This window comes from Denticeps clupeoides, chromosome 6 (assembly GCF_900700375.1).
Source record: "Denticeps clupeoides chromosome 6, fDenClu1.1, whole genome shotgun sequence".
In the NCBI taxonomy this organism is placed as follows: domain Eukaryota; kingdom Metazoa; phylum Chordata; class Actinopteri; order Clupeiformes; family Denticipitidae; genus Denticeps; species Denticeps clupeoides.
In genome coordinates this window covers 22,875,607-22,899,156 of record NC_041712.1, presented here as the reverse complement: position 1 = coordinate 22,899,156, position 23,550 = coordinate 22,875,607, and the positions used below count along the sequence as shown (strand labels likewise).

The 23,550-nt window shown below is 51.9% G+C and overlaps 1 protein-coding gene and 1 pseudogene across 1 annotated transcript; both read left to right on the top strand.

Moving 5' to 3' along the window:
• The first annotated feature begins 1,951 nt into the window (after window positions 1–1,951).
• On the top strand, window positions 1,952–8,997 carry LOC114791797 (ubiquitin carboxyl-terminal hydrolase 2-like; annotated as a pseudogene).
• Window positions 8,998–15,263: 6,266 nt separating this feature from the next.
• LOC114792460 (protein FAM57B-like) lies at window positions 15,264–23,530 on the top strand. Its single transcript, XM_028983604.1, has 5 exons — window positions 15,264–15,883; window positions 18,968–19,054; window positions 20,213–20,432; window positions 21,771–21,866; window positions 22,443–23,530. Exons 1-5 carry the CDS (start codon window positions 15,762–15,764, stop codon window positions 22,743–22,745), a joined length of 828 nt encoding a protein of 275 aa, XP_028839437.1. The 5' UTR covers window positions 15,264–15,761; the 3' UTR covers window positions 22,746–23,530.
• Window positions 23,531–23,550: the final 20 nt, after the last annotated feature.

The following is a 23,550-nucleotide window of genomic DNA, read 5'->3' as shown; positions in this document are numbered from 1 at the left end:
CGGCCTGGGCTGTTGCGTAAGGGGATCGGCACGAACCTGCGGCTGGCGAAAGTTTTTCCCCTTCCCTCCCGACAACTTCACCTCCAGCGCCTGCGGTCATGTGAGCCGGGCTCCAGAGTATGTTGTTGCACCCCCCCGCTCCCTGCGGGTCCGCCCCGCCGCTGAGTCTGCGAACAAGTGGCTGACTAACAGAGTGGGGGGGGGGTTATTCAACATCTGTGACTCACGATAATGTAGAGGAAAAAGCCGCAGCAGCACGCAGTCCGGTGGAGCTCAAAAATGGCCTTCTAATCACAGATTATTTCCCCATAAAACATCGAAATGATTGGTGACGTGATTACTCATGTTTGACATGAAACAATGCCTTGATGACCAGTTATAGACAGATTATATCGATCATTTGCTCCTTTCTGGTCGTCCGCGTTGCTTGTAATTCATAGTTGGTGAACCAGAATTGATCTCTTCATCGATGGTAACTTGAAAGCATGTTATAAGTTGCTCTGGATAAGGGCGTCTGCAAAATGCCTTAAATGTAAATGTAAATGTTGTAAAATGCATCGGCGTTGGAGTACTACTGGGCTGTTGGGCTGAGTACTACTGGCTGTTGTAAAATGCATCGGTGTTGGAGTACTACTGGGCTGAAATGAACGGAATCATGTGACCATAAACAGCGCATTCACCTTGCCCCGCCTCCAAGGGTTTTGTCATCTGCCGTCTGCAGCACAGTGGTCAGAAATGCCCATCACTTGCGTATGCCGTTCTTCTCTGGCAGCCACGTCCACCGGGCTGTACATAATGTGCATTGAGAGGAGGGGACGTTCATAAGACGGATGCCCTTATAGCCGCGGAAGGGTCCGGCTCCCCGCCGCTTTTTTCCGATGCTGCTTATGTAATCGCTGGTGAAAAGAGCCGGCGGCCCCTGGAGCCGCCGGAGGCTTGTACAGTTTCAGCGCTAATCTGAGGACTTATGGGGCTCTGCTCATTCAAAAAAAATAAAATGAATAATAATAAAAGAATTACTGGCACCATTGGAAAGGAACGCCAGTGGCAATACACCAAGCATGGACAATGGCATATTTAAATTCTCACCACCCGGTTCTCAACCCGATAACAATGTGTTGAGAGCAAAAAAAAACGGGGCAATTCAGCTTGGTGCAGAATCTGAGAGGCGTGTCCAAAACCCGCCGCGATAAGAAGAAGAAACGAAGCGAGGCCTCCGGTTACACGAGGCGCAAGTGGACACGGCTGCAGTTACTCACGTTTCGGCGCCACGGACACTCGGGGTTGCTCCTTCGCAAGCGGCCGTTAACGTGGCCGTTTGCCTTTGTTTTTCATTGCCACGCTGACTCATTCGGCAGCCCAGCGGGGCCCGGTGTGTGTCACACTCCATGCGCCACCGCCATCCCATTCTATGCCAATGGCATTTCTATTCTGCCCACGGCGTCACGGTTCTGCTCGCCGTGGTCCAGACTAAGCCCCGTTCGCACGAGAGCGCTGAGAGAGCGCCACGCCGAGCGTTGTTGTGGCCTGTAGGTGGCGCTGTACCTGTGGTCCTCCTCTGCGGTGAGTTAAACACGTCGTTGTTCTCCAGCCTTTTCATTACAAATGTGGATTTCTTTTAGCGTGTTATCCGCCATTGTTGTATGTAGGACATGCGACGCGGGGCGGCCATAACTAAAACGCACCGGTGTTTTACTTTATATAGCTGAGTTGAGTCAGCGTTGATGTCAAATCTTCACTAATACGCCAGCGTTTTCGCAAAAATCCACTTTGCCGTCCACACGGAAACGAAAGAAATTCACTGGAACTGATCTGGGGCCCCTGAAACGCCATTTCCGAGTGGATGCAGGGCCAGATCGGATATCTGAACAGAGGTTGTTTCACTGGCAATTGGACTTGTTATGGATCCTTGACCACCTTTCGCCCTTCCATTCCAGAAGGCTTTCTCAAGTCTCGGCTTTGTGGTCGTGCCGCGGCAGCTACAAGAAATCCTTTCTCAAGTCTGGAATGGAAGGTCGAGGATCCATAACAAGTCCAGTTGCCAACGAAATAACCTCTTTAGAGATAAACATGACCTGGACGGCTGAGAACCTTCACAAATGCATAGCCAGATCGGACAGGGATTTTACCGTTTTAGAGAAAAACACTCGTTGTGTGGACAGGTCTTTAATCGACACTGCCGGAGAGAAACGTTTGGCCGTTTATGTTCTGCTCTGCATGCCAACAGTTCCTCAGATGCGTGGTAGCGGATTTGTGGTCAATGACACCGACTGTCAGCAAGGGACCTTTTTAAAAACCCCTTACAGGCCGCTCGCTTTGACCAATTTTGACTTGAAACGTCCTCTTCTTGTTTGACCTTTTCTCAGTCCAGCAGCATGCTCGAAAAACACTCACCATTCTGATAATGCATTCTGATAACCAGTATCAGTAGAGGGCTGTATAAATTGCCATCTCAACTTATTATCCCGTCTTTGGTCATAAGCCGTGAAAAACGCACCATTGTGTCCATGAGCAACACACGTCGACTGAATTTGACGTAAAACCTTTTTTTATTATTTATTTGAATGCAGGTATGATTTAAATCTCTCGGCCGCTGTGGAGTCCCCCCACTCCTTGGAGGTGAATGTGCGAAGGTCCCGTCCTCTGCCGTCTGACGTGCACCGCTCCAGGCGCGTCGTGACGTCAGCGCCGCGCGAGCGGCGGGCAGGGGTGGAAGGGGGCGTGTCCGCGGTGCGCTAAAACCGACTCGGAGCCCGGCTTCCCGGTCCATTCACATCGCGCCCGACGCGCAGCAGCCCGGTCCGTCCAGCACCGGGGGACGCACGCACGCACGCAGGCGCTGCGTAATAACGCCGCGACTCTTGCGCGCGTCTGGATTATTATTATTATTATTAATAATAAGTTGTTCGTTCCGTTATTATCGAAGCGTCGCGCTGCTCTCCATCCCGACCGGCGGTCAGCCGCTGCCGCGCTCAAGGGCAAAGGGCTGAGAAGTGACCGCCCGGGGAGGCTGACACCCACGAGAGGGACTTTCGCCCCCGCGCCGTCGCCATGCCCAGCATGCGACAGTCCTACACGGTCACCGTCCCGGAGGAGCCGCCGGCCGCCGCCTTCCCCTTCCACCACAAGGCGGACCTGCGCAGGAAGAGCCCGCCGATTTCGCGCTCCATGCTGGTCTCCACCTTCGTGGGCCTCTTGATCAACCAGGCGAAGGTGAGTTGCGGGGCGCTTCGCTTACGTAACGCGTGTCTCGACGGGACCTCGCGTCCGGCTGCGTGACGCCGCGTGCCACAAATCTGACCTTGCGTTACGCGTCCCGTCGCCGTTGCGTAACAGCGCTCATTTGTCCCTTTTTTGTTCCGATTCTCGCTCCCGTTAAGAGTTCCATCTTGGCGCCACCGACGCTGCCTTAAGTTCACGCGGTCACGTGATTAACGTCAGCCCAAGCGTCCCGACCCACGATCGCGTCCCCTCGAAGCGACGCGTCATGACATGGAACGAGCACAGTGAGGACCAGGACGCCTCTCGTCATCTGACCGTGAGGTGCAACAGGCCGCCCGCGTTTCTCCTGCAAGTGCGAAATACACGAAGAGTTCGGCGAAACGTCCAGGGTTGCGTAACCCAACCAGATAAGAGTCTGTAAGAATGCGCCTTATCACAGCACCGCCATGCAACGCTCAGCTTCGAAGAGCTGCTGTGGGAGCGTTCCACAGATAGCTGACGACCTTAATGACCACGCTAACCTTGGCTCCTGATAGCGATCGGGACATTTTATCTGCGCGCTTGTGTTAGATGAGTTGTCTCTTGATGTCAGGAATGTGCCTTGAAGGGTGTCGGGGCGTGTGACCGGCAGGCCGGTGGTCGGCGGGGGACTCTGTGCCCGTTTGGTGCTGGTCCAGTGGCTGAAGGAAAGGTTAGGACACGCTGTTCTCCCCTCTCTGCTTCTTTCATCCCGTGCCAGCCAATTAGCTGCCGGCCCGCCACAGAGGTACCTGGTGACGACAGCCACTTCCCCTCGGCCAATCAGGGCCCGGCGTCCTGCAGAGCGCGTCCCCTCCAGCCGTTGCTGCCGTGGGTGTCGCTTGCAACAAGGCGTGAAGAGTTTCTCCTAAAGTGAAGTGATTGTGATACACTGCAGCACAGCACACGGTGCACACAGTGAAATTTGTCCTCTGCATTTAGCCCATCACCCTGAGTGAGCAGTGGGCAGCCATGACAGGCGCCCGGGGAGCGGTGTGTGTGGGGACGGTGCTTTGGTTCAGTGGCGGATCGGGATTCGAACCGTCAACCTTCTGATTACGGGGCCGCTTCCTAAACCGCTGGGCCACCACCGCCCCCTGCAGCACCACGCGGACTGACCGCAGCATCTCTCGCGTTCTAGCGGAAGACCCACGATGATGTAATCGGGTGCTGTCCCATCCGGCCCGGCGACCTCTGGACCTTCGTCGCCTGAGTCCGGAGGAGCGGCCGTCAGCAGAGGCAGCGGAGCGGCGCGGCTTTCGGCACCGTCCCGGCGTTAAATTTTGACTCCGCTCACGGGAAGCGCCGCCCGCGCCTCCTCTCTGGGCCGGGATGGGGGGGGTAATCTTTGGATCTGGCCCCATATGGACCGGTGGCTTCTCATTAACCAGGTCATCTGCAGAATTAGGCTTCAGCTTTAAATCACGGTGTTGCCCTTTTCTTATTACGTGTGTGTGTGTGTGTGTGTGTGTGTGTGTGTTTTCGCTCCAAATACTGTCATCTGAACCAGGTTTGTGTGTGTTAAGCCTCAGCCAATGGGACGGCGAGGAGATGTGGCGTGAAGCATATTGCTATTGCTATACATCGCACGCTGGGTGTTTCTGTACTGGGTGTCAGGTGTGGTGCCTGCTGTGCGCGGTCACGTGATCCGGAGCCACCGGTAGAACGTGAAACTCACGCCGCGGCCACAATAGGCCGCGGAACGCGGGGCCTTTGTGCGGCGGCGCGGATATCCGAGTCCCCGGAACGGGGCTGAGATTTGCTCGCTCCCTCGGCCTCGTTCTCACGGGCGCCCTCCTCACACCCACACCGAGCTCCCGGGAATGTAAACAGGTCGGCTGCCGTGCCAGGAATTTTACTCCTTTTTCCTGTGTTTTTCCCAACAGAATTCCAAGAATGCTCAGGGTCTCGTTGGGCTGAGGAACCTTGGCAACACTGTGAGTACACGCACACACACACACACACACACACAGCTCTGTAAGAAATGTCAAAAAAACCGTGTCAAAAAAAGTCCACTTCATGTGCTTTTAATAGTTCAAAATGTAACAGCAACACATGATCAGCTGCTGATTACTTGATCAGATCAATCAAATCAGTCACTGTTGATCCCTTCCTGATTTAGTATTATTGTAGTAGCCTAGCGGGTAACACACTCGCCTAAGAACCAGAAGACCCAGGTTCCCACGTACTACCATCGTGTCCCTGAGCAAGACACTTAACCCTGAGTGTCTCCAGGGGGGGGACTGTCCCTGTAGCTACTGATTGTGAGTCGCTCTGGAAGCTGTAAATGCTGTAAATGTATTATTATTATTATTATTATTACACATACACAAGCCTATCAATTGAGAAACAAGTGAAGAATGTTGTGGTGGCTTCATCTTTGGTCTGGAGCTTTGCGAATCCGATTGTGGCATTTTCGGAAATATTTAGGGAGAAAAAAATAAAGTTTTGTTGGATTAGGTGGGAGGAGATTCCCAAACTGTTGTAAAGCATTAAGATTTTGCCCACATTAACGGTGGCACGCGAGCGCGGTTGGTGATGCGACCGTGACGTTCCATTTTGTCCCCCCAGTGTTTCATGAACTCCATTCTGCAGTGTCTGAGCAACACGCACGACCTGAGAGACTACTGCCTTCGCAACTGCCACCGCGGCGACCTCGGCGGCAACTGCAGGGCCAAGGCCGCGCTCATGGAGGGTGAGGAACCGGCCCGAGGCGCCCGCTGGCTTTTTACCTAAAAACCTCCATTCCCACGCGCCCTCTCCTCCTTCCTCTCGCCGCAGAGTTCGCCAAGCTCACCCAGACCCTGTGGACGTCTGCGAGTAATGAGGCCATCAGCCCGTCTGACTTCAAAACCCAGATCCAGAAGTACGCGCCGCGCTTCATGGGCTACAAGTAGGTGGAAAGCTCCCCGACAGCAAATCGCACGTTGTCTTTTCATCAGTGGGGCGCTTGAAAATGAATCGATTGGCCGGATTTAGAATCCATATGCGCAGCGAGTAATCAACCCCAGCAAGAACATTGGTTACTCATCGCTCCTCTTCCTCCCCGTCTGTCCCCGCGACAGTCAGCAGGACGCTCAGGAGTTCCTGCGCTTCCTGCTGGACGGCCTTCACAACGAGGTGAACCGGGTGACGGTGCGGCCGCGGGGCCCGGCGGAGGACCTGGACCACCTCCCGTGAGTAGAGCGGCCGGAGCGAAAGGCCTGGCGCGGCGCTGTAACGCGAGGTAACGGCCGCCCTCCCGCCCACAGGGATGACGAGAAGGGGAAGAGGATGTGGAGCAGGTACATCGAGAGGGAAGACAGCAAAGTCGTGGGTGAGCAGCTGAGCTGATCGACGCTGGCGATTACGGGCGTGGCGGCTTCCGAGTCTGACCCCTCCCTCTTCTCTCTGTTTCTTTTTTGCGTGCGTGTGTGTGTGTGTGTGTGTGTGTGTGTGTTTGTAGATCTGTTTGTGGGGCAGCTGAAGAGTTCGCTCACTTGCAACGAGTGTGGCTTCTGCTCTACGGTGTTCGATCCGTTCTGGGATCTCTCCCTGCCCATCCCCAAGGTCTGTACAACAGGCACGCACCGGCAAAACGCCGTAACTGTGACCGGTCACTAACACGAGTCCCGCTCTAGCATGAAATGGACACACACAAAAGCATGCGTAATGTGTGTGTGTGTGTGTGTGTGTCTGATGTCTGTCCTGCTCTGTCTACAGAAGAGCTCAGGAGAGGTCAGTCTGATCGATTGCATCCGCCTTTTCACCAAAGAGGACGTGCTGGACGGAGATGAGAAACCGGTGTGTGTGTGTTTTCTTTTCAGATTAATTGTCATGATCAATTGTGTTTTTCTGACATTGTTTGACCTTTTACAGTTAAAGCATGTTGACATTTTTGGTGTCGTCCATGAAATATTTTCCCCAAAGTGATCGATTGAAGCAGTGTCCTCATAAAAATCCATATGGACACAAGAACTAGTGTCGTGTTGTGTATGTTTATGGATAATTTCTTCAGTTGGCCCTGACTGACCTTCTCTCTCCATCAGACGTGCCAGAAGTGTAAATCCAGGCGGAAATGCACGAAGAAGTTCACCATCCAGAAGTTCCCTAAAATCCTGGTGCTCCGTATCCTTTCCTCTGCCACATGCCCCGCCCCCCGCCCCCCCCCGAACTTCCCCGCGTCAGCTGAGTCGCAGCCGTTGTGTCCTAGCGCGTTGTCCTTGACCGAGCCTCTGCATCAGACCTGAAGCGGTTCTCGGACGCGGCTCGGGTCAGAACCACCAAGCTCTCCACCTTTGTCAACTTTCCCTCTGAAAGAGCTGGACCTCAGGGAATTTGCCTCTGAGAACTGCAGTGAGTGTCTCCATCGAGTCTTTTTTTCAGCCACACTTCCAATTATGTTGCAATGAAAGAATATATGAAATGGATAGGAAACATCATCATCATATGAGAAACATCATATGAGAAAAAGATATTTTGCTACAATATTATTGTGATACGTTCCACTTAATTATAGATCGGGGTGGTAGTAGCCTAGTGGGTAACACACTTGCTTATGAACCAGAAGACCCGGGTTCAAATCCCACTTACTACCATTGTGTCCCTGAGCAAGACACTTAACCCTAAGTTGCTCCAGGGGGGGACTGTCCCTGTAACTACTGATTGTAAGTCGCTCTGGATAAGGGCGTCTGGTAAATGCTCTAAATGTAAATGTAAATCCAAATGAATGCAGACAGATGGGCCGATTCAGGCGGGAACTCTGTTTTTCTCTCGGCAGCGAACGCGGTCTACAGCCTGTATGCAGTGTCCAATCACTCAGGCACAACGCTGGGCGGCCACTACACCGCGTACTGCCGCAATCCTGCCCTGGGCGAGTGGTATTCCTACAACGACTCCCGGTACGGCCCGAAACCACAGAGGCATGCTGTCATGCTACAACGTCTTGCTGATGGTAGTACGAGCGAACTAAATAGAGGGCGTTTCCATCAATCCGGAAGAATCCACGCATCATGTGATCCGGCCAACAGCAAAAGATGATAACGCAGTTTATAATAATGGCACTTTTGGGATTTTGGGATCTCTCCCTGCCCATCCCCAAGGTCTGTACAACAGGCACGCACCAGTGAAATACCATAACATGCGTGTCCTCTGCGGTCGTGCCCAAAAACAGACACAACTGTGACCGGTCACTAGCATGAATTTGTGAAAGTGAAGGGAATGTGACATGTGATGCACAGCACACGGTGCACACAGTGAAATTTGTCCTCTGCATTTAACCCATCACCCTGAGTGAGCAGTGGGCAGCCATGACAGGCGCCCGGGGAGCAGTGTGTGGGGACGGTGCTTTGCTCAGTGGCACCTCGGTGGCACCTTGGTGGATCGGGATTCGATTACGGGGGCCGCTTCCTTAACCGCTAGGCCACCACTGGCCCAAACACAAGAACATCGCCTCCCCATCAGGGAATCGAACCCCGGTCTCCCGCTAACCCTAACCACTATACTAACGAGGAGATGGCAAGAAGCTGCTAGAATGAAATTACACATTCAAGAAATACATTTTTAAGATCCTCGGCTTAACATTTTTTTGTCTCTCTGTGCAGGGTGAGTCCAATGTCTTCCAGCCAGGTCCGCAGCAGTGACGCGTACGTACTGTTCTACGAGCTCGCAACTTCTTCGCGCATGTGACTCCGCCCCAGCCCAGCGCCAGGACTTCCTGTGTGACAGTTCGGCGGTACCGGACTCGCAGACCGAGCCACAGTCCATTGGGCCACACGAGCCCGAGGTCGGGACTAAAGTACGGCCTAGAGACCCGAGTCCACGGCCTGGACGTCCAGAACTGCTGCAGGTCGCGATGACTGGGGCACCTAATCTTGTACTCCGCGAGGGGGAGGTTCCCTCACCGTGGAGTGGGGAGGGTTCCAACCCTCATCTGGGACACGTGAGAGAGTGGATCTCTCATGAATGAGCAGGGTAGTGTGTGTGTGCGTGTGTGTGTGTGTATGCTGATGTTGTCTAACTCTATGCACTGTGCAGACGATGCTTTTTTTTTTTTTAAAGGCCACATCAGTGACCTTTTTGTAACTTGTGGCTACAACAGCAGCAGATCACCTCTTTCCTTCCTAATGTTTATTTATTTACGTTATTTAATGCTGCCGACTGTAGCAAACTTTACAAACCCTGGCTGTGGCTATTCAGCCTGACGTGTGTCTCCCCCTGGTGGCCGGTGGTGGGTACTGGACGTGGGATCATGGGGAATGTAGTCTTTATCACCCAGCTTGTCCGTACCAGGGTCCTGCAGAACGAAGAATGTGTCGAGGCCTGTGACTACCCTGCACCCCCACGTGTGAAAGTCCCGACTGGTTTGTGTCTGGGACCCATTTACCAATGAAGTGAATGTTTTTTTTTGTTTTTTAATGAAATGTTTCATGATCCTACGACGAGTCACTCCTGAAGGTATCAACCCTCCTGACTTGAAAACCCAAGGTTGTACGTCAACACAAAAGAATAAATGAACCAATTTCAACAATCTTGTAGTCTTTTTGATGTGTGGCTCTTTAACATAATAATCACTCTGATTCTGTGAATTATTAAGCTGTGGAAGCCTGGAAGATAACTTTTCTGCAGTCGTGCGCCTGCACTACTGACATAGACTTCTATAAAATTATGACAATATGTGTACTGACACAGAAAACCATCGAGGACCAAATGAAACATAAAGTATTAAATGGGAAAAAGGGAAGTGATTGTGACACTAGAGCACATGCTGAACACAAAATCTGTCCTCTGCATTTAACCCTGCATCACCCTTAGTGAGCAGTGGGCAGCCATGAAAGGCACTCGAGGAGCAGTGTGTGGGGACGGTACCTTCATCAAGGGGACGTCAGTGGCACCTTGGCTGTTCGGGATTTGAATCTGCAACCTTCCGATTACGAGTCCGCTTCTTTACTTGCTAGGCCACCACTGCCCCTTAAGTGGTCTCTACAGCCTAAATGAGTTTCTTGTGGAACGTTGGATCACTCCTCTCATGCATACCACTCCAGGTCTTCCATGTGTGATGGTGCGGTAGACTTCTATGAATCGGAAGATCGCGAAGTCCCGTGTTCAAACCCCACTTACTACTGAGCAAGACATTTAACCCTGAGTGTCTCCAGGAGGGGGGCTGTCCCTGTAACTACTGATTGTAAGTCGCTCTGGATTAGGGCGTCTGATAAACGCTAGGCCACCATTGCACCACATATAAATATAAGTTTCCCCCAGTGTCTCTTTTGGGATCTCTCCAGTGTTGTACCATGGGAGTTAGACATCCTCAGTTTGGAACCAGCTCCGGGCGTTAGAAAGCCATATTGGGCATGCTGTACATCATTTATCATGTATCATAACCTTCATATGTGTTCATAGTTCCCAAACAATTGTGTCGTGGTGAATGATGTTGGTAACAGCTAACAGCTTAACTGTAGAACGCACACTTTTTCATTCGGGTGGAATGTAGATTTTAGTTTTATGAGCAGTGGCTCTCAGAGACTGCTCTGTACAGTAAAGGTCTAGAGAAGGTTCAACACAAGGTGGCGCTGTGGCACAGCAAATTCCCTAAAGATGCCGCTACTCCAACTTCAACTTCGCTGTCGTAAACCTGTACCGTACAAAGTTTCAATTCACTTTTATCTTAATGACGCAAACTCGATTGTTGATTTGCAATGTGCATGAATCTTTAAATATAACGGCCTTTTTCCTGATTGGACAGCCGCTCTCGTCTCTCTAATCTTCCCTTTTTTCTCTTTTTTTTTATCTCTCATCCTTTGTTTCCTCTATCAGAATCCACAGCATCTCTCGTGTTGGTGGCTAAGTCACTGATCTCATTAGTGTGTGTGTGTGTGTGTGTGTGTGTGTGTACAGGCAGAAGGGGAAGCTGTCAATGGGGGTGGTGATTAGCAGACGCTTTACTCGGATGCCTGAGCATCTCGGAGAGGGATCATCCCGCTGTGACCTTTGTGAGGAAGAGCGGGCGTTTGTGCCTATTGCCAATCGTTCCCTCGCGGCCTGTCGCGGTGTCTGTGCTGATAAAGTGAAATGAAATATCTAAGCGTGTGTTGCGATTCTGGCTGGTTAATAAGGTGTAAATCACTGCCACTTTTCATTATGAAAATGTGACGCATCCACTGGCTTGTGTGTGTGTGTGTTTCGTGCTATCTGCCCCGTGTTGTATTTTCGGTGACTCTCTGTAGATTGGGTTTCCTGGATGAGACAGATGATCTGTCCGAGAGGAGCCCGGTTTGTGTGAGGGAAGGATCGAATTCTCTCGCCAAGCGACTCCGGTGACTGTGCCGGGGGCCGGTGTCGGTCAGAGATGTGCACTGTTGAGAATGTCACTTCCAAACCCCTACGGCGCATTTATGGGAATTTGAGACACTGTCTGGTGGTGGTGGCCTGGTGGGTAACTCACTCGCCTATGAACCAGAAGACCCAGGTTCGAATCCCACTTACTACCATTGTGTCCCTGAGCAAGACCCTTAACCCTGAGTGTCTCCAGGGGGGGACTGTCCCTGTAACTACTGATTGTAAGTCACTCTGGATAATGTAAATGTCTGACGTGAAATAAAAAAGCAACTCAGTCTGAGAAAAATTCTTCAGTTTAACCTGCACGAATGTGCAATAACCAGGGAGGGTCAATATTCTGATGATTTGCATATGAATCTGTGGCTGTGTGTAGATGTCAACTTGATTTAGGAGCGCATGGTTCTGATGATCATCCTCGGGGTACGGAACGCCGGTCGGTAGCTGCCTTGTCTCTGTCTCCCCCGGGCTGGTAGGGTTTATCGGAGCTGTGCCGGATTAAATTGGGATCCTGTGGCAGAAGGCAGCTGTTCAGTGCGGGATAAATATTTGATGCGCTGCTCGGTCGGGGTGACGCGGGAGGCGGTGATGTTCGGTTACCTGTCGCTGCGGCTCCGTCTCCGGCTGGACTTTGGCACGTGAAGGCCACTCTGCACGAGTGGCTGTGCGGTAACCTAGGAAACCTGAGTGCCACGGCCTCACTCGCGACACATTAAGCACAGACACAAGCTCCATGGATTGCCTTTCCGGCTTCTTTTTACCAGACCTGCTGAGTGGTTTTTGCGCGTCTTTAATAAAATGTCACTTTCCAGGAATCCTTCGGACTTGTTTAATTCCGTTTGTGGTGGCTCGGAAAGGCGCCCAGCTCAGTAGAGCTGAATGGGACTGACATTATTTGTGATTTGCTGATGTAAAGCCACTGGCGCTGCTTTTAGTGCTGTGATATACAGTCAGTAGCTGCAAATTTGATGAGCAGATGGAAAGTCCTGAGCCAGAGAGCAATGTTCTCACCGCACAAGGTCCACCCCGCCAATTATGATGAGAAATTAAGACCACAACTGCATGTTGTTCCCCCCCATTGCGGTCAATCAAGGTACGGTGACGAGTATTACTCAGGCACCTTCATCTCTTATCATCTCATTATTAACTAACCAGATTTTACAGAAATAATAAACAAAATCAGTCAATGTCACTTTAAAACTCAATTAAGATTTTAAACTCACTCACAAGATTACGTGATTTCCTCTCGTTAACCATGTTATTATTTTTATGCAGTATTTCTGTATCTCCCATCTGGTCGCACACATTACATCACTTCCTCCATACACATGCGCACCATTAATTCGATTTCAGGATACTTATGATGGGTGAGCAGGTAGCTGGAATAAAATGAGGACGCAATCTTTGGACGCACCTTCTTTACACTTTCTTTAGAATCAGAATATCTTTATTGTCGTTGTAACAAGTACAACAAAATTAGGTGCAGTCCTTGAGTCAGAGAGGTATTTTAAATATGGTTTATAGAAAAAAGCTAGCTTAAAAGAAGATATTTTCTAGTATTGTTCATTTATACTCTTTATTTGTACATTACTGTATAATATGTTGCTCCAGTTCATTGTCCTCTTACATATTGTTGGTTTGTATTGTTCAACTGCAGTCAAATTCCTTGTACGTGTTCACTCACAGAATCACCACACACAATTTGTGTTTTACACTTTTAGATAGTCACTTTACCGTCCACGGCTGCTCCATTATCCAAAAGCAGATATTGTGTTCTGAGCCAAAGTCAGACCAGGTTGCAAAACTGTCATTAACTCCTTAATGCCTGAACCAAGAAATAATGGACAGAAAATTCTCTTGAATCTCATTCTTTATTAGGCCCTAAAAGTAAAAAGAAATAACAAAATAATTTGCAAGTCTGTTTTGTTTGTATCGTATTTAGGGTGGTAGTAGCCTAGCGCTTAAAACACTTGCATAGGAACCAGAAGACCCAGGTTCAAATCCCACTTACAACCATTGTGTCCCTGAGCAAGACACTTAACCCCTTAATTGCTCCAGGGGGGACTGTCCCTGTAACTACTGATTGTAAGTCGCTCTGGATAAGGGCATCTGATAAATGCTGTAAATGTAAATGTATTTGATACTTCGGGCAAACATCATCATGCTCTACATTGGGGCTCAGTTCCTAAATTAGCCATCGTGCATATATAAATCTAATTACTTGCTGTAAATATCACTTTTCAATCTGTAAATTGTGTGATTCATCAAAACACTGTATTGTGGACTATTGAAGACAATGTATATCATATAAAAATTTAGGGACCATTTAGGGATTTACCGTGTGGTGGCCTAGCGGGTAAGCCAGCAGACCCGTAATCAGAAGGTTTGAATCCTGAACTGCCAAGGTGCCACTGAGCAAAGCACTGTCCTGCCACACACTGCTTCCCGGCCACCTTTCATGGCTGTCCACTGCTCCCTCAGGGACGGGTTAAATGCAGAGGACACAGTTCACTTTCACTTCACCACTTACTCTCCCATTATATGTGAGAATTGCTGTAGTTTATATCTCATGGTAATGTAATGCGTCTCAGAATTGCATGTCTGAAATATGATATGCACGGCATTAAAGGGTTAAGAGAAGTATGGACGGGTGGAGCAGCGCACCAACAACCATGTGTGTCATCTGTTCACCTCCTTGGTTAATTTCCCCAGAGGGGAGGGTTTCTCTGCTCCACAGCGCCCCTCGCTTACCCACGTAAATCTGTGGCCAAGTGTGGAACTGCAGCAGGGCCAAGCAGGAGGCCAAGCAGGAGGCCTAGCAAAAGGCAGCTAATACCAGGTGTCACCCCCCAGTGCAGCCTATCCAACATTATTAGTCCACATTTGAACATCGGCGTGTAAACTTAAGAGCGCATGGTTCAAATCCCGCTTACTACCATAGTGTCCCTGAGCAAGTGTGTCCAGGGGGGACTGTCCCTGTAACTACTGATTGTAAGTCACTCTGGATAAGGGCATCTGGTAAATGCCGTAAATGTAAAATGTGACAAACAGTACAGAAAGAGAAGTTGTAGATATGATGACAGTGTGGCCGTTCCATTTAACAGGCGGCCTGGACGCCATCCCACGCAAGGTGGACAACTCTGGGCAGTAAACTGAGACGGGCTTGGGTGTTCATTCTCCGGCATGAGGCGAACAATGAGGTGCCTGTATGGAGCCCTGGGGGTTGGGGTGGGGTGTCACACCATTGGCTCTCGACCACTCAGCGAGCCACGCCGTGCCACTGCACGTCCCGACCAATCACAGAGAGGCAGCCCCTACAGAAGAAATGGCCGAATGTTGGTCATTAACACAAACTTTTATGGCCCGTTCATAATTGAGCATCCATTTACAAATCCAGCCTTTTGAAACAAATTCTTCTCACTGCGGGTACTATAGGTCCATATAAAAAGAATATGGAGTATGATAGACGTACAGGATACAACTGCCGTGGTGTTTGTTATTGCTTTGTTACGCTCCGTATTAAAAAGTATTATTTAGAACAGAGAGAGCCGGGACCCCGACCAGCCGCCGGGTGCCGGACCGCTCTCTCCGCGCCCCGCAGCGCCGCGTAACCGGACACCGTCGCGGCCGAGGCGGCGGGCCGTGTTTTTTTTTAAATAGGCAGGCGCAGGCCCCGGCCGCCAGGTGGCGCTGCTCCCGCGCCGGCCGGCCTGAGGGACGGAGGGACTGACGGACGGACGGAGGGACGGTCGTGTCGCTTTTCACGCGATATTGGGAATGCCTGCTGGGAAGGCTTCTCCCGGGCAGAAGGAAACGCTCCGGCTCGACGGCGGACCCCGCTCGGCCGCCCCGTCCCGCCCCGCCGCTCGGCCGCGTAGCGCGTAGCGTTTTTAGCGCGATGCGCGGCGGCTTTTTCTGCGGGCCGCGCCGCGCCGCCGCTCCGTAATCCCGTGAGGATAAAGTTGGTCGCCCCGGCGCCCGCTGCCTCGTTTTTTCTTTTTCCATTTTGGTTCCGGGGGGGTCGAAAAGCGGCGGCTCCCGCGATCTCGCCCGCAGGAGGAGGAGGAGGAGGAGGCGGCCCGGCGCGGCGGCGGCGGCGTCCGAATCGCGGCGATTAAAGATTTAAAACGCGGTAAAAAAAAAAAAAAAATCAACCAAATCCGCCGCCGCCTCGAGGGCGACTTCGCAGCGGGACGCGCGGTGCGAGGATGTTGGACGCGCTGGCGTGCGGCGCCGTACTTTTCCCCGGTCTGTTCCTCTGCCTCCGCAAACTTCTGCCCTGCGCCTTCGCCCGCTGGAGCGATGCCGACGTGGTGCTGGTCAGCGAGAGGTGGGTGCCGGACGTTCTCCTTATTACCACCACCATCATCATCACCATCATCATTATTATTAATCATGCCTCTTTATTCGCGCGCTCTGTTAACGTAACCGCGCCGTGTATTTATAGATAATAATAATATATATATATATATATATATATAAGTAAATCGCCAAATTAACCGGCGGGGGCCCGTTGCGCTTACGTCGCGTTTACGTCGCGTTTACGTAAACGTCGCGTCGCGTCACGTTCGAGGGGCGCGTGTTGTGCTACCGGTTCGCGGGGACGCCGACCTTGGGACGGTTTCGTGCCGGTTCTTTTTTTTTTTTTTTTTTTAACGCAGCGAGGCTGCCTCGCATTTTTCTCGTCTTAATTTGCCGCGTGTTCGATGCTTATTGGCGTTTTGTTTTTTGTTTTTTTTTGCCGAATAAAATGTCAGGGTGCTAGTGGCCTAGTGGGGTAGCATACTATGAACCAGAAGACCCGGGTTCGAACCCCACTTACTACCATTGTGTCCCTGAGCAGGACACTTAACCCAGGGACTGTCCCTGTAACTACTGAGTGTAAGTTGCTCTATATAAGGGCGCCTGGTAAATGCTGTAAATGTAAAATCTAAAACAGAAGCGTTGCTGTGGTCCGTATGGGGTCGTGACCTTCGGGGTCGTAGAGGGCGGATTGGGCTGCTCAGCTGTGCACCTGACCGAGCGGCTTTAATCACTTTTAATTCTTATTAATAAGCCCCGCCTGCTTGGCCAGCAGAAAACCTCGCGCTCGTAACGGAAGCGCGTTGGCCCACGGCTCGCCGCCCGTAACCCGCGCAGGGCGCCGTCGATCCCCGCCGAAGTTCCTAGAGCAGCCGTGCTGCGGAACCTGATCTTCGGGGAGCCCTTGTGGTCTCCCGGGGTGACGTTTCCTCCGGCCAATAATCGCGGCTCTTTCCGGGCCGCTCCAGCGTTCCGGAGGTCTAGAGCCGATGAGCGGGCCGCTATTAAACGTGGCCGGTTACGAAGGGCCTTCTCGAGGCGCCGCTGACCCACTAACCTAGATGTCTCTCCTGGACGCGTCTCGTTACAGGAGCGATGCACGGCCGTCCCCCAGCGCCTGTTCTCCCTGACGACCTCGAGTTAAGACGGCGAGAGACGCCGCTCTTCAAAAAACACAAAAAGTGCAGCGATTGTCATTGTGAGACGCCGCAGCACAGCGCGCGGTGACACAACGAAACGCGTCCTCTGCCTTTAACCGTCACCCTTGGTGAGCAGCGGGCGGCCATGACGGGTGCCCTGCCCAGAGCGACTTACAGTCAGTAGTTACAGGGACAGTCTCCCCGGAGACACTCAGGGTTAAGCGTCTTGCTCAGGGACACAATGGTAGTAAGTGGGATTCGAACCCGGGTCTTCTGGTTCATAGGCGAGTGTGTTACCCGCTAGGCTACTACCACCGCGGAGGCGATAGCGATCGGCCGCCGCCAAATAGGCTGCTTGTTTTTCCGGAAAGCCTGCGAGGGATTTCTGTCGCCTCTGGGCGGGGCGTGGCAGGTTGAGCGCTTCCTCTCCGCCGTCGCCACCTTAGGGCGGGAACCGGGCAACGAGAGCCAACAGAGACGACCCCCCCCCCCTCGCTCCTCTCTTCCTCCCTCGTGTCCCTCCTCCGCCGGGCACAAAGACGCCACTGTGCCGGGGGACGACTGGAGCGGCGCTCGCTCGCAGGCCGACTCAGGCGTGAGTCGTGGGGGCGGGTCACGTGGCCGCGGTTGTCATGCCGAGGCAGCGTCACCCCGGTTACGGCTCAGGCCGGGCCCCGCGGCCGCCCCACGTCTCGAGGGGGCCCGAGCGGCGCGCCGCCGTCACGTGCCGCTCCCAAATCCGCTCTTTCCCCGATTTCCCCAATCCTAACCCCCCCCCCCACCACCACCACATCTTCTTACGCGTTCGTGAATGGCCGACGTTGTGCGAGGCCGCGGTCACGGGGCGGGGGGGATCGACGCCGGACGTCAGATCTGTGACGCGCCGAGTTGATTTGAGGAGATGCCCTTTCCGAACAGCACAACGCGCGATCCACTCGACCGCGACAATCCGGATTGCGGTCGTTCCGGACGTAGAACGCCGCGCGGTATCACGCAGCCCATTTGCTGTCGGCCGAGGTTCCCTGCGTCCTCCTCGGATGTAAGGGGTGACGCGGGACCAGACTTGCCTGAAGTCGCACAGCGACGGACTTTTTACCGCGCGTATCGAATGGCGTCAGAGCGGCGCCGATTGAATTGTTGTGAAACGCCGTAACGAGTATAAATGATATTGGAAGTGCGTGTTGTATTTACACCAGCAGCACTGGCGGGGTGTCGAGCGAAGTTGCTTCACTCGGCACGTTTGTTTGTGGCGGTGGTATGAATTACATTTACATTTGCAGCATTTATCAGAGCCGAATTACAGTCAGTAGTGACAGGGACAGTCCCCCCCCTCTTGCTCAGGGACACAATGGTAGTAAGGGGTGGTAGAGGCCTGGTGGGTAACACACCACAAGACCCAGGTTCAAACCCCACTTACTACCATTGTGTCCCTGAGCAAGACACTTAACCCTGAGTGTCTCCACGGGGGGGACTGTCCCTGTAACTACTGATCGTAAGTCGCTCTGGATAAGGGCGTCCGGTAAATGTAAGTGGGGTTTGAACCTGGGTCTTCTGGCTCGTAGGCGAGTGTGTTACCCGCTAGGCTACTACCACCCAGTAGTTATGATCATTCTAATGCATTTTATTAATTTACATTTACAGCATTTATCAGACGTCCTTATCCAGAGCGACTTACAATCAGTAGTTACAGGGACAGTCCCCCCCTGGAGACACTTAGGGTTAAGTGTCTTGCTGAGGGACACAATGGTAGTACGTGGGACTCGAACACGGGTCTTCTGGTTCATAGGCGAGTGTGTTACCCACTAGGCTACTAGCACCCTATTAATTCTCTCCACGTGTTACAATCGCAATTCGATCATTTCCATTTTTTTTTCTTTGCATAACCTGGACGTCCGTTCATCGTTCTTCAGATGTTATAATGTCATCTGTGATTTTTGCATCTAATTGGCGTCCCCCTTCCACCCCTCCCTCAGGCTGGTGTCCTCCATCCACGCCGTTATGGCCACCGTGTCGGGGATTATCGTGGTGTCCTCATGCAGAAGCAACGTGATTGCTGACAGGTAGGTGGTCACCTGATCCCCAGCACACCAATCGGCGTCTCCCGGTGGACCACCAGTCCCCGTCCCCCCCCCCGTCCTCCTCTTGGCAGACGGCCCAGGGCGTGCAGGGAAGCGAGCGCGCAGGCGCTGGCCGGCCCACTTTCGTGGGGGGGGCGGGCGCACAGCGGTTCTCGGTGGGCGGGGCCGGGCTTGACCCGGCACCTGCCTGATCCGCAGAGGCTGCGCTAGGAGAGCGTAATTGAGTAATGAAGTTAATCCGCCCCAGTCGTTTTTTTCCCCCCAGCAGCCCGGCGCTAATCCCCCCCGCGGCTTAAAGCTGGCGCTGAGCGCGTGACCATGAGGAAGTGTCTCTCGGATGTGGGGGGCTCTACCACAGAAAGGAACAAAAAGTTCTATGTCAAGCGCGTTCGATTGGTCGAGCGTCTGACTCGAAAGATCAGACTGTGGGACAGGTGTTAAAGGTGAAAGGTCGCAGAAAGGTCAACTATTGGCTTACTTGCAGGGTCCAATCTTTCAAAATGGGCCGAAGCTGCATTTTAGGAAAAGTAAGATGCTCTCCTAAACACTGTGTGTGTGTGTGTGTGTGTGTGTGTGTGTGTGTGTGTGTGTGTGTGTGTGTGTGTGTGTGTGTGTGTGTGTGTGTGTGTGGTGTGTGTTTTGTGAATTAGAGTCGCTTTATTGTTGTTGTGATGAAAGCCGTGGGAAACTAGAAAAGTTTGAATAAGTCAAACAACTAAATTCAGTTTTCTAGTTTAACCTCACCACTTTCGTTAGTTATATTATTAAATTTACTAGTATTGCATTAGAGAAGTAGCATATCATCATTATTTATTATGGATTGACTATGAACAAATCTCTTTTAGCGTTTTTCTTTTTTCCCAACGTCTTTTCCTGGTGGCCTAGCGGTTAAGGAAGCGGCCCCGTAATCAGAAGGTTGCCGGTTCGAATCCCGATCCAACCAAGGTGCCACTGAGCAAAGCACCGTCCCCCCACACTGCTCCCCGGGCGCCTGTCATGGCCGCCCACTGCCTACCAAGGGTGATGGGTTATAAGCAGAGGACACATTTCACTGCGTGCACCGTGTGCTGTGCTGCTGTGTATCACAGTGACAATCACTGTCAAATATTGAATAACTGTACATTTATCTTTTTCCCCCAGTCACTGGCTTGCCAAATACTTTGTCATCTGGTATGGGGTACCCTATATGGCCTATGACATCTACGCCATGTACCTCAGCCACTACTACCGCTTCCGGGTCAAAGGGCACGAAGACTACAAGGGCCACTCCTGGCGGACGGTGAACTCGTTCGTGCGGCGCGAGTTCCTGCTGGTGCTCCACCACATCGCCCTGCTGACCGTGCTGCTGCCCATCACCCTGGTGAGGAGGAGGAGGAGGAGAATGGACGCCGGCGGCGGCCTTTGTTTCCGCCGCTCGTGTTTGCTTTTCGCCGCGCGTCCACCGCCTGAATGCTGGCTCTGCGTTTTGTGCCGCTGTCAGCAGCGATGCTATCGCCCTGCGCGCGTCGATCAGTGAGCGCCAGCTGTTGCTGCGCCGATACGCCCCGCCCGCCTCTCACGCAGGCTGATAACGCCCGTGCACACACACACACACACACACACGTGCATGTTAACCTGTAGATACATGCCTACTGAGGACATTTTGCTCTCGATTGTAAAGTGACTCCAACCTACAATTTAGTTGGTATGAAGGGCCTCTGCCGCTACCCGTTCTAAACCTCGCTCGTCCGTCTGTGTACATTCGTGTCTCTGTTGGTTTGGCGGGTGTGTGTCTGAGGCCCAGACGGAGCGGGGTTTAGTTACGCAGTCGGATGCTGGCAGGGCCAGGCTGTGTCTGTATATTAATTGGGCGTGGTTCTTGCGGTGGACACAGCCAGTGTATCTACCAGGCTTCGTCAGTCATATACCTCTCTATACCTACTTTTACAGCATTTATCAGACGCCCTGGTAAAACACTCGCCTATGAACCAGAAGACCCGGGTTCAAGACACTTAACCCTAAGTTGCTCCAGGGGGGGACTGTCCCTGTAACTACTGATTGTAAGTCGCTCTGGATAAGGGCGTCTGATAAATGCTGTAAATGTAAATGCACAAACTTGAAGGGGGGGACACTGTACATTTTCAGGGTTGTCAGAAGTTTAGTCTTAATTTTCTGGTATCAATTTTCTTCACGTTTTTTTTTATTTAGAGAACTCAAGGTCACGAGGATTTGCCTTAGTCATTGAAAAGTCATGGAACTTCTTTTGTTAAAAAAAAAATGTTTTGCCTTTTCATGTGTTTAACCACCGATCCCATATAAGATATAAAATCCCGCTTGGTCGGGCAGCTCCATCTAGTGGTGCTTTCTTAGATGACGCATAATTATGAAAAGCCCTTGCACAGCTGTTAGTTAATCTGCTTGCTTTTTTCTGACGAAATATGCATTCCAAGCCTGGTAGCAGTCTTTTTGGTGAATTACGGAATCAGACTTTCATAAACATTCCCCATATGATATAATTTTTTTTTTCTACTCTGTACTTGAGAGACACCATCAACCAGGATCAAATTCCTTGTATGTGCCTTGTATTCCATACTTGGCCAATAAACACAGTTCTGATTCTGATCTCATATAGCACTTTTTTTTATTTTTTTTATTTCCATTTTAAAGGTCTCATGAGGTATACAACATATCTGATTTTATGCTTCTCTCTGGAACTCAGTTCTTCAGAAAGGACCAGGGAGATTTCTTCATCGGCTGCCTCTTCCTCACCGAAGTCAGCACTCCGTTTGTATCTCTGGGCAAGATTCTGATTCAGGTGAGACGCACACTTCGGCACAGGTCTCCGTTTTTTTTTTCCCCACTCACTCCTCTCGTCCTCTCTCTCGTACATTTAAATTACTTAATGGGTCCTCACTAATACACATGCTTAACTATGAATGAGAGAGTCACACTACAGGTGACAAATTCTTTCCATGGCCTCTGTTACAGTCTGTTGCACCCAGTCTCTCTCCTACACACACACACACACACACACACACACACACACACTCCTCACTGAGCCATGCTTTTAGTCAGCAGGATATCGAAGGCCGTTTCTGCCAGCCTAAGTGAATTCGGTGCAAACAAGACAAGCCAAAAACTGCAACCCGGCCTTTAGGAGCACACTTTTAGACTCTTTCTGCATCTCTTTTTGTTTTTTCCAGCTGACTCGCCAATAACGCAGCGAGCTGTGAGCTCGGAGGGGCCCGTCTATAAACCTGCGCCCTCTTGTGGCCAAAATGTTCTAAACAGCCTGTTTGGTTTTTTTTGCATGTTTTTATATCTTTTTTTTTTTATTATTGTGTTTTAACAAAAGTACATATAGAAGCTGATAAATTTTTTCCTGTCTCAGCTGGGTCTGCAGAGCTCCTGGGTTCATAAGGTCAACGGTGGAATGGTGCTACTCACCTTCTTCATGTGTCGGATTGCACTCTTCCCCTACATGTACTGGGTGTATGGCGCCCACTACGGCCTGCCGGTCTACTTGGTGCCCTTCCACCTGCCCCTCTCTGCCAACCTGGGCAACCTCTGCATCCTGGCGCCGCAGGTCTACTGGTTCGTCCTGCTGTGCCGCAAAGGCTATCGCCTCTACAAGCGTTCCCGGGCGGCGCAAACACCACAACCGGTGACGGACCGCGCCGACGCAGACCAGTAGAGCCACCCCTACCCACAAAGCACTCAACCAGCGGGCATCAGACTGCTACTACAGCACCACGTTCCACTATTCCCGCCCCCCCACTGCTCCTGCTACCACCTTTCAACTCTTCTACAGCCATCTCTACCGCCTCGTTACCATGGAGACGGGACCGGAGCTGACAGTGGATTAAACCCACAGACCGCCCGCCGAGGGAAAGGTCAAGGGCCCCCCTCTCGTGACCCCTCAGTGTACACTACTGATTGGAGAATCTGTTACTAATTTTGGCGGGAAACGGACTTCCTGCATCCCGCCGTTGTTCTTCCGATTCCACGCAACACCCCTGCAGACGGCGCGTGTCCGCTTATCAGATCCGTTCCACGGACGCATCAAAACCACCGACACGCGCGTAGACGCTAACGTCTGATTTACTTTCCTCTGCCCTGGCTGTTTTCCTGTTAGCACCTCTTTCTCTTCCTTGTTTACAGCTGTGTGTGTGTGTGTGTGTGTGTGTGTGTGTGTGTGTGTGTGTGTGTGTGTGTGTGTGTGTGTGTGTGTGTGTGAGATTTGCGCTGCCATGCTATTTGACCTGCTCTGCGCGTACATTATAGATGGGAGGCCGCTGCGGCCAAGTTGGGCGACGTCCCTCCGCCGCAGGGAGGACGTGCTTGTCCCTCACCAGGAGGAGTCGCGCGCCGCAGCCTCCGGTGCTCTGTATCGTTTCGTAGCCGCTGCGGGTGATTTGGGTGGGGTCGTGAACAGTGTGGAATAGCATGCAGTGGCTTCTCCGGGTCGTTTTTTTTGACCCCCCCCTCCTCCCGATCTC

Bases quoted from the DNA above. Each gene is read 5' to 3' on its own strand.
- LOC114792460 (XM_028983604.1), top strand. From the start codon at position 15,762: ATGTTGGACGCGCTGGCGTGCGGCGCCGTACTTTTCCCCGGTCTGTTC. The intron at 15,884-18,967 runs GTGGGTGCCGGA...CCCCTCCCTCAG, and splicing joins GTGGTGCTGGTCAGCGAGAG to GCTGGTGTCCTCCATCCACG. The intron at 19,055-20,212 runs GTAGGTGGTCAC...TTTTTCCCCCAG, and splicing joins AGCAACGTGATTGCTGACAG to TCACTGGCTTGCCAAATACT.